At 45.7% G+C, this 11,260-nt stretch overlaps 1 protein-coding gene across 1 annotated transcript; it reads left to right on the plus strand.

Annotated features, from left to right (window-relative positions):
• The first annotated feature begins 847 nt into the window (after positions 1 to 847).
• Positions 848 to 10,950, plus strand: LOC124704361 (mitogen-activated protein kinase kinase kinase 5-like). The gene is made up of 11 exons (XM_047236614.1): positions 848 to 1,496; positions 2,517 to 3,164; positions 3,238 to 3,325; positions 3,632 to 3,694; positions 3,774 to 3,937; positions 4,263 to 4,338; positions 5,247 to 5,306; positions 9,555 to 9,674; positions 9,918 to 10,121; positions 10,204 to 10,283; positions 10,395 to 10,950. Exons 1-11 carry the CDS (start codon positions 964 to 966, stop codon positions 10,618 to 10,620), a joined length of 2,262 nt encoding a protein of 753 aa, XP_047092570.1. The 5' UTR covers positions 848 to 963; the 3' UTR covers positions 10,621 to 10,950.
• Positions 10,951 to 11,260: the final 310 nt, after the last annotated feature.

Here is an 11,260-nt window from a genome sequence, read left to right on the forward strand (position 1 = left end):
TCACCAGCAGAACCGGGACTAAAGACCCATTAGTCCCGGGTCAAAATATTTGGGGACTAATGGGTTGGGATGGAAGGCCTTTTTTCTACTAGTGCTCCGAGCGTGCCGAACACAGCAAGAAGGGAGGCGGGGAGTGGCGGACCCGACACGTCATCGACACACGAACGACGCCCAACCGTCGTCTACCTAGCGACGGTGCAGTTACCGGGAAGGGGAACCGTCGAAGTGGCAACCGCGTCGATCGTCGCGCGAACCGCCGGAGTGGAGTGCAAACTCCGCGGAAGAGCAACCGCAACCCTCTTCGATATCTGCGTAGCCATTCATCCCCGCTCAATAAGACCCCTATGTCTGCGCATTTCGATCTCCAATCGGTCGACGTCCCTCAAATGCGACACGAAGAAAAAACGTCCTCCAACGCTCGATTCGGCGCCGTTAGGGATGCTTTGGGGACGCGGTCGGAGATGCTCTTATCTGTTGGGAGTAGAACATAAAGGTTCCATAGTTTTTTTTGATGTATGTTGTTTGTTGGCCGGCGACTTAACAAATTTGTCAATGAGTGGGAAATGGTGCGTTTGTAGCGAAAGAAAAACTTTGCAGGTTACTTTAAGAAAAGACGGCGTCACAGTACGAAAGCGAAGATAGAGATGGAAATAACGGGGAAGTAGAAGGGAACAGCAAAGGAAGCGGGCCGTGTGGAGTGTGTGACGTGCAACCGGAGGCATTGACTCGCCGGACTTCTTCCCAAGCCGCGTGGCCCCCCAACCGCGCGCGAGCGCGAGCGCGAGTGGAGAAGAAAAGGGCACAGCGAATGAGCGAGAAAAGAAAGAGAAAACAAAAAGCCCAATGGCGCGGGGTCGTCGTCTCCACCGATCCCCTCCTCCTCCACCACCACCACGGCGCCATTACCACTGTGACCACTAGGGTTTCGCGTCTCCTGGGCCCCACATAAGCCTCTCCTTCCCGATGCCCTGGTGGAAGCGCTCCGCCCACGCCCACCACCACCGCCACCACTCCTCCTCCGCCTCCGCCTCCGCCTCCACGCCCGCCTCCCCGGCCCGCGCCTCCACCTCCCGCATCCCGCGCCGCGATGGCGCCGACCTCCCCGCCGACCACCACCAGCCCCGCCTCACCAGGGCGCCGCGCCTGCGCCACGTCGACGACATCGAGGTCGGGGCCTCCGCGCTCCGCATGGACGACTCCCCCTCCTCCGCCTCCTCCTACCCCGCCAGGAGGGACGCGCTGTGGTCCGGGCTAGCCACTGCGACCTCCACGCCGATCTCGAGGTCGCCGAGTAACATGGAGGTGGCGCCCGCGAGGTCCTCCTCCACACCCCTCATGCCCCGCCCGCTGCCGCTGCCCCACGGGGAGGACCCGCTGTGCCGGGTCCCCGGGAGGCCGCTCCCCTCCCCGAGGCTCTTCGACGGGGACTGCAACGGCTCCAATGAGTTCCTCGGGCTTGCGGAGGCCGGAGCCGAGAGGGCGGCCACGTTTCCAAGGTCACCGCCTTTTTTTTGCTATGTGTACTACTATAGTTTAGAAGCTTCAAGCTTCCCATCTTCGCTGTTCAAGCTCCTGCATACAACAACACAAGTTGTAGGACTAGAGTACAGTACAACGTTACTAATTTGTTAGCGTATTAACTAAGAAGCGATTAGGGTGTTCACAAGGAGGCCGCTAGGAGTGATTTCTCAGTGAATTTGGGTTGCCAACAATCTGGGCATATAAGAATGCATAGCAACATTGCCTGATGCTGTGACAACTAGCAGTATGCTGTGCACTTTCTAGTGCAGAATGTTTTTAAGCGAGTGAGAACTGTTTAGGTGAACAGTAAGATGACCGGGGTTAATGCACCAGGGAGGATAACCTTTGCTACAAAGTATAACCATCCTGACAATATGGAGTTATCTTGGATTAGGGCTTAAGACATACATTTCCGCGTAGTTGCACTGCACTCCACCAATAAGATTTTGGGCTTTCCATGGACTTATTAGCTTATACTAGGGGATCATGGTACCTTGGGAAAATTAGGATGATATGTCAACAAAGTTACTGTGCTTTTGGACCCCCTAAGTTGAGTTGGTTTGGTGTTATTATTTTGAATTGGACATGTACACTATTACCCCCATCGCCAATAGCATTTGCACATAGTGATGATTGGTTAAGATACTTGCTTATTTATTACATCTTGACACGATAAGAAAAGGTGGCTTTGATTGTGGTTTACTGATTTTAACTGGTGAGTGACTGAGATTTCTCAGCACTGAAGTCAGTGAAGTGTAATTTTCTGATTTAACGTCCATGAAGCTCCTACTAAAGAAGATTAAACATGAACCTGATCGTTAAGCAAATGACACTTTATATTGTTCCACAACTAACGGAAAGTTCATATAGTGTCTTCCATATTTTTGGGCTTCCTTTTCCCCATTTTTCTCCCTCTGTGAACTTTCCATGACAGACTGATCACATTAGCTCCATATCAGACAATGCATCTGATTCTGTAATGTCTTTGATGACAGATTTATGTCCCAAACTGTTCAAAAGATTCCAGAGCACAATTGCTTTAGGTCAGATGGCACAAATGGGGTCACCTTTGGTCAACAGAGAAAGGGATTTAAAGATAAATTCAAGGGTAGCTCAGCTGAAACTTTGAACTTTAGATTGAATATTCCTGCTAAAAGTGCTCCGAGCAGCGGATTTTCAAGTCCTGTACAGAGTCCTCGAAGATTAAGTAATGCAGACTTCTCATCTTCTGGAATCTCCATCCAGGGCAGCAATGCATTGTCAGCACAATCAGCATGGTCTCCAGATCTATTGGGATCTTCATCCCCTTCTACCTCACCTGAAAATTTTGTGGGTGGGCAGGAGCGATCTCCTCGCTCCAGTCCATTGAGAAGTCCTGCTCTTAGATCAAGATACCCAAGTGCACCTCCATCACCAATGCATCAAAACTTGTTCCCAGAGAACCATGTTTCTCGCCCCGAGGGCAATGTGACTGTTAATTTTCACCCATTACCTCTCCCTCCCGTTTCTCTGAGCCCAAAGCAAACAAATTTTAGCCACCAGTCAGTCCCAAAAGTTGAGACACCCTCGATGGCTGGTCAGTGGCAAAAAAGGAAGCTCATCGGCAGTGGCACATATGGATGCGTATATGAAGCTACCAATAGGTATGTTAAATGCATTTGTATTACTATATTTGTCTCATTTAAAATTTTAACATCCCCTCACACCGATGTACAGGCACACAGGAGCTCTTTGTGCCATGAAAGAGGTTAACATAATTCCTGATGATGCAAAATCAGTCGAGTCTCTGAAGCAATTGGAACAGGTTTGGCCATACCTATGCTGATGTTGTTTATTTCAGCAGTATGGAGATCACTGTATTCTTGTTTAATGTGATTGTTAACAATGTTCTCTTGTTGAGGATTACACAGCATAATTTTGCTTATGCTCACATTTGGTTTGCCTTCCTTTTACTGCTGTACAATACATTCAAAGTATATGTAGAACTCTGACCATACTCGTTTCATTTTTCTGGAACCTTGCTGCACACCACTGTTTTCTTATATGTAGTACTATCTAAGGATCATGCATATCTTGCACTTTCTCTGACTGCTCACCACCTTTCTTTCAGGAAATTAAATTTCTTAGCCAATTTAAGCATGAAAACATCGTGCAGTATTACGGCAGTGAAACTGTAAGTTCTACTTGGCCATAATGAGGGAACTTACTGTGCCGTATAAATGCTATCTAACAGTTACTTGGATTCATTGCAGACTGAAGATAGATTCTACATATACCTGGAGTATGTTCATCCGGGTTCAATTAATAAGTACATTAGCCAACATTGTGGTGCAATGACTGAATCAGTTGTCCGCAACTTCACTCGGCATATTCTTAAGGGTCTTGCTTTCCTACATAGCCAAAAAATTATGCATAGGTAGCGTTCCTTTCATTTTTCCTTTTTTTTTTTGACCCGATAATGGTTTTCTGTTGGCTGTTTCTTAACGTACTGAACCAAACCTTTTTGTCCAGTTCTTTAAATTGCCTCTTTTTTTTTCCATATACGAATTGACAGGTTGCTGTATCCTGTTGTGCGCTTCAAACTTTATTCCGTATTCTTTATTTGTTTTCTTGAGCTTCTCCTATAGCTCTATCCACATATTAAGGGCAGATTTAATCCCACCATTGTTTCTTAGCCAATTTTGGTTGCTGCAAATGACACAGATGTCGTGATATCGATGTAAATCATCATACTTTTGCAGGGATATCAAAGGAGCAAATTTGCTTGTTGATGTCAATGGTGTAGTGAAACTGGCTGACTTTGGAATGGCTAAGCATGTGAGTTCCAACTTGCGTCTTGGCCTATGATTTTTTGCTGGCACTACTATTGCACATAAGTACTCAGTAGTCATTGTACTCCCTTTTTTTTAATGAAAGTATTGAGCTTATTGTTGCAACCTTCGAGACGAAAATACTATTACCATCCGTTTGTTAGCTCACTATGGGAAGGGTTAGACCAAACAAATATTGCCAGTCTTTAATTATCCTGCATTATGGAGAATCGATCATTATCTGCGCCCTGAGCTGTTCAGCATACTTTTCACATTTGGTATGGAAATTCAATCCGGCTCCTGGGTGTATATGCTCCCTTCGCAAAAAAAAATACATTTTAAACTGTCAAAAATTGATTTATTTTTGCGTGTACATCTCCGCAATCTATGTCTGTACGTGAAGTTACGCGAAAAAACGATATTTTTTCTGGTCTGTGTAAAAAGAAAAAATTCTCGTAAAACCCTTATTTTAGCACCAAATTTAGTTTTTTTACACAGGCCACATGACAAGTCGATTTTTTGTGAAACGACTTTGTGCGCATGTAGCATGTGAAGATGTACACGTTAATTTTTTGTTTGTATTTTTTTTGACATTTTAAAACGTGTCTAAGATGCAATTAAATAAAGGGAGCATATGCACCCATGAGCCACAACACCACTCCCCATTTGCTACGAGTACTTAGTAAAACGTTTCAGTCATTTTTTGATTGGATTTGTTATTTCAAAATTCAAACTAGTTTTATATGGCATTAACTTTGGTATCGTACTTCTATTACTGTATTTTAATGCGTACTCTGAGAGGACAATGGATTTACTACTATAGAGTTTATTTTGTCTGCAATTTTCGGTTTTGCTTATTTGCCACGGTGCTACTTTTCTAATTATTTTTTCTTAACTGTTTCTTCACCTTTTCAGTTGAGTACTGCGGCTCCAAATCTTTCGCTGAAGGGAACACCATACTGGATGGCACCTGAGGTGCGAACTGTTTAATCGCCAATTTCCTTTTTCCGTCCTTCTCGTTGCAACAAGGTTAATTTCAGATTATCAACCACAGTACACATAAAAAATTACTGCCGTGCAGAAATTAGCTGTGTTTGGTATGAGGCTTCTTCAGTCAGTTGGAGCTAGAACCACGTTTTGAAAACCAAAAACTCTTCTAGGGGCCTTGAATTGTTCGTTAATAAAAAAACTATCTGAAGGTGATCTTTTGATGGTCCCACCTAACTGGGGGCTCTTTAATCTTTATAGATCAATCCCGCTCCCAAAACTCGTGACCACTCACAACCAATGGCAATGGCAATGCACTCCTCGGCTTGCTTCGGGTGCCATCGCTGCCTACCTCCTCCATGTAGTATTGACACACATACTCCATACCTCGAGTCCTTGTGTCAAATCTGTTGATTATGGATCGTTCCAGTTAATAAGGATGATGGTGACAACATCACACTCCCCCATGCACCTTTACCTGTCTCTGGTGCCTCCACACTTCCCTGTGACGCTTGATCACAACCGCTGCCACCTCTTCTGAGTCAAATTTGGACACCACCATGGATGCCTAGATAGCCCTTCTATGGAATATGGATATTAGGCACACAATTTATTCTAACCTGTTGAAACAGGAAAAGTATCATGATTAGCTCAGTCCCATGAAACCCAGTCGAAACCCCTGTTGAAACCCAGTTGAAACCATGTATTCTAACCTGTTGAAACAGGAAAAGTATCTCAAAACCTCATGAAATTCGGCCAGAGGTTTAAAATACATGATTAGCTCAGTCCCAGGGATCTGAGACTTGCCGAAACCCACATGAGACTTCCAATCCATGTGTTGAAGCTTTGTTCTGAAACCTGAAACATTGTTGTAAGATTGCAACACTAGCGAAACCTGAAACTTGAGTCTATTGATGCATGAGACATGTTGAAAGCTTGCTGCTGAACTGCACTGTTACTGAACAATGAAGCCTGAGTCCTAAAGGAATAAAGCTTCAGTAAAGTGATCGTCTCATCGAGCATGAGGAAGGCCAGCAGGGTTCCATTCGGCGTTGCATCAACGGCGTGTACAAACATCCTCGCAAGGTCTTGACTCTCGAATCTTGACTGCCAGATGTGGATGTGACACCGGCAATGCCAGTGAGGCATTTATGTATGCCCTTGCACCTGCATGGAGGCCATGGTGAGTTCTGAACTGTTATGCTTGCTCTGAGGGCCAGATGGCTGTGGCTTCAGCGAGTTGATGACTCTAAGCCGTGGAAGGAGCTGAACATCCAAATTCCCCAAATGGTGAGGTAACTTTTCAAAGGGGCAACCTACTCCGTGCTGGGTGATGGGGCGTCCACCTTCTTTTGGACGGACCGGTGGCTCCCTGAGGGACTGTTGGTTGACATAGCACCAAACCTAACTGCGGCGGTCCCAAAGCGCGCTGTCAGACAGCGCAGAGTCCCTGAGGGTCTGGCTGGGGGTTGGCTGGATGATCTTCCTCCGGATTTAGGCGCGCCTGTGATCAGGGAACTATTTGAGGTGGCAGACCGGCTGGTAGATATTGCCCTTCACGAGGGTGTGGAGGATGCCTTTAGATGGGGTTGGAGGAAGGACTACTCCTACTCCGCGCGGTCGGGCTATCGAGCGATGTTTGGCGCTAGGGTGGAAATGCTGGTGCCTTGGCGTTCGAGGGCGCTGCCAAACTGCAGGGTGTTCATTTGGCTTGCGGCAAGGAACAGATGCTGGACAGCCGACAGGCTAAGCAAGCGTGGCCTTCCTCACCCGGCGGCGTGCACGTTCCGTGACCAGGTTGGGGAGTCTTTGGATCACCTAATGATGGGGTGCATGCTGACACGTGAGGTTTGGGCAATCTGCCTGCGCTGGTGGGGCAAGCCACACTGGGCTTGTTTGCTGGTTGCAGGAGAAGCATGGAGGCCCGGGTGCAGATCGCGATTTCTTGACAGGTGTGACCCTCATCTGCTGGTGTCTATGGCGTCACCGGAATGATGTAGTTTTCGAGGGTGTCGCACCCTCCAAGGCGGTGGTGATTTCGAGGATCTCCGACGAGGCCGAGCTGTGGAGATTGGCTGGGCTGTTCAGGGGCGTTCTCGCGCCAGTGGATAAGTGGAGATGTCCTGAGTAGTCCCGTAGTGTGTGTGCTGCCTTTCCGGAGGTTGCGCGGAGTTGCGTTTTGTTGGCGCTTGTGCCACAAACGTGTTGTACTTTGGCCTTCTGGCCTTCCTTCTATGAAACAGATACGTCATGGATAGTCTCTCCATGACGTATCCTTGAAAAAAAACTGTTATGCTTGCAGGTGGAGGAAGGAGACCATCCCCAAGGAGCCGGATGAGCTAAAGGATGCTTTTAGATGCACACAGAAAGCGCTCGAGATGGCGTGGGCCCAGTTGTCTCATTAGGTTTGACCAAGTAGTTGATACCTATCCCGCCGAGCCACGTTGATAATTTTAACGTGAGGTTTGAGTCACATTAGCGTAATGTCGGCACGATTTTCAAACAAGGAGACTGTAGGTATCCACCCAAATGCTCTTGTTGCTCCAACTTTACAGTTTTATCTTCTCACTGAGAGCTGGAATTGCATGCCCCTGCCTTTTTTTCCTATCGTAGAAGCTGACAGGAAATTGGCCAAAGAGGCATTAATGGGATCAGGAGGAATAAGTAAGAATCTTAGGAGACCAATGAGGATTTTCTAAAGTTTCTTCTTATTTTGTGCTGATAACGATATTCTGGTTTCCTTTTATTTCTGTTGGGTTTCATATCTAGCCTACCTCAACTTGCTTGGGGAAAAGGCTTTGTGAATATATGAAAATATGTGCTTATAGATACGAACCGGTACGTGCCCAGGAGGGCGGCGGAAAAACACACAAACCCATCTAGGGTTCCGTCCTCCTCGCTGGCGATACCGCCGGTTCGCTCCGCCTCCGGTGGCCTTGGGGCCTTGGAGGTGTGGTGGACCACGGTCCCTCGCCGGCGGGGAGTTCCTGTTCTTAATTTAGTTTGTTTTTTAGTCCTTTTTTGGGATGGTGAGGCGGCGGCGACATCTTGAAGTCGGAATAAGGTCCTCCCCGTCCTATCCTCGCTCAGGTGGTGCATCTGGCGCTGACGGAGGACGCGTGGAGCTGTGTGCCCGTCGGATCTCCTGGGATCCGATCGGTTTTCGTGTTTGTTGGTGTGGTTTTGTGTCAGTCTCTTCCGGTCTATGGTTGTCATCATTGGCGATGGTTGCTGATCTGGTGCGCTGGTCCTTTGGGACCTTAGCACGACGACTTCCCGTCTGTCTACTACAACAAGCTCTACTACGACAAGCTTTACCTGACTCCGGCGATGGAGGGGCGAGGACAGCGGCGTGCCTTTGGCTTGTGCTAGTGTTTGTAGTCGTCGCTAGGTGGTCCAAGTACCAATTTGTAATTTTCTTTACTTTTTGGATTATTTGTACTACTGTTGATGATTATTAATAGATCGGTGGATTTCTCGCCAAAAAAAAAAAGAAAATATGTGCTTATACCCACTTCATGCAGTCTTCTTGTGGACTTGTGCTCACGAAAAATAAAATAAAACACAGATGTTCCAAATGCTCGAAAGGGAGGGATTCATGCATTTACGGAATTTTATTTTCATGCGATGTGTGTAGTTTGACACTTACGAGCTGATTTCTCAAACATTGATCATTAAACCCGCCTGCCTAGGTTAGTTTAGTTTCCATAAATCATGCTAATAACTTTAAACTTGTGGCAATAATGCTCAGGGGATGCTCAACTCCCATAACATCCTAGATTAGATTTTGTAACGACCTTTACTGTATATGTCTTTAAATTAAGAATGAACTTCCACTTTACAATCTTAAATTATTGCAGAAGTTCACATTTAGACCTTTATTTTCAAATGTGAACTATAGCAAAGGGGTGAAGTGGTCGCATAGTTTAGGGTTGAAAATAAACAGATTGCGAGTTTAAGGTTAAAATGTGAGCTTCTGCAATAGTTCAATTCTTCAAGATTGCGAAGTGGATTTTTTTTGTTCTATAAAAACTGAGTAGCTCTGGTTTGCAATCTTACTTGATATGAAATCATTTAGTTTGAATGTTTTACTGTAAAATTATTAAAGTTTTGTTTTGCCAAGTTGTCATTTAGATTTACACTGCTTTTGTTTTTGCCTCTTGGCTTGTTTCATATAACTGTAAGTTGCTACTCATTGCTATATGGCACAGTCACACTTGCGCATTTATATCCCAGGTTGTCCAGGCTACACTTGTAAAAGATGTAGGTTATGATCTTGCCGTCGATATCTGGAGCCTTGGCTGCACAATCATCGAGATGTTCACAGGCAAGCCTCCTTGGAGTGGTCTTGAAGGGGTAAATAATTTGAACCTTTCCCTTTTTTAAAGCAAAACTAAGATGTGTTGTATAAGTTGGATTTATGTTCTTAGGTTAGCTTGCTTCTCAATACTTACTTTTATCTATGAACGATGATAATTGTCACATTGACACCTTAGCCTGATTAAAATTCCTAATGGAGAAGTTATGTATATTAACATTTTGGTACTTCCATCTCTTGGGATTCTAAAGCATGGAATCTGCTTTTCTGTGCTGCAACAGCCTGCTGCAATGTTTAAGGTGTTGAATAAAGACCCACCGATTCCAGATAATTTATCATCAGAAGGGAAGGATTTTCTGAGAGGCTGCTTCAGGAGAAACCCAGCTGAGAGACCTCCAGCAACCAAGCTGCTTGAACACCCATTCATCCAAAATTCAAATCACTTCAGCCAGAACACCTCTGCACATTCACATGCAGGATCCCCCGTGAGCTTTTGTCCTCGGGTGCTGTATCCTCTTGGGTTTCAAGATTTTCGTTCACGTGCATGACTTTGCATTTTAATGACAGGATGCTGGACACTTGGTGAGAGAAAAGAAGTCCTGGAAGACCGACACTTGCCTGAGAGGGAAACAGACAAACACAATTGGGTGTGTACTTTCTTCACATTTGCCTGTCTGTATTTTCATGTTTGGTCTGTTCGTGAAAGTTTTGCACTATTAGAGATCGGACCCAGTTAATTATTTACCTCTTCTGACCAGTGAAACAAGCAGCTCTAGAAGTCCAGGGTCATTGGGTCATCGTTTGCTGGCCCCAACCAGCTTGGAAACTCATAGCTTGTCCCCTCCGCCACTGAGTTATAAGTCTAGTCCTGGCTCTGCAGCTCATAATACACCAAACGGTATGCATTTTTCAGTTGCATGTCCTCAGCCTAGTCCATTGCCGAAGCCTAATGGAAAGGAAACATTGAATATGTTTTCGTATTGAAGACGGAGTGCCATCTAGGTGGGCAAGCACTTGTAAAGTACTGTTGTTGTAAAGGACATCCCAATGGTATGACCACAACGGGACATGAGGGAGCTGTGTGGAGCCTGTAATGTTTATTTTCGACGGGAAATGTGGTGTACCCTTTGTAGCATATTGTTTAGGATTAGCTGTAGGTAAAGCTGATGGTCCTAATTGTTGCCAACGCGTAGGACATTAGGGTTGTAATTGTAGCCTGTGTGGTGTTACATGTTGTAAACATACCTCGATGTAATCATTGTTGATGGTTTTTTGGGGGCTCAGGTAACAATAAACGTGTATTGGCAACACAAAGATCGTGTGATATTGAGGGCCAAGATGTACACAATGGGTGCTCTGTGAATTGAAATGTACTGTATAATCTTTTCCGGTGGTAGTAATTGCCCATCTGGTCCTGATCACAGGGTCAATACGCTGCAAGTTTGTTACTCACGCTGGTCATTCCTACCTAGCTGGGATGCCAACATGTATCTTATGATCATCTAATGGATGTGACTAATAAATGCCCAACAGCCTGTGTAGGTACATATCATAAGTTACAGGCGAAGCTGCATGTTTCTGTCCAGCATGAGTTTTTCATTACCACGATAGAGACCGCGTAACA

Source organism: Lolium rigidum, chromosome 3 (genome assembly GCF_022539505.1).
Source record: "Lolium rigidum isolate FL_2022 chromosome 3, APGP_CSIRO_Lrig_0.1, whole genome shotgun sequence".
Lineage (NCBI taxonomy): Eukaryota > Viridiplantae > Streptophyta > Magnoliopsida > Poales > Poaceae > Lolium > Lolium rigidum.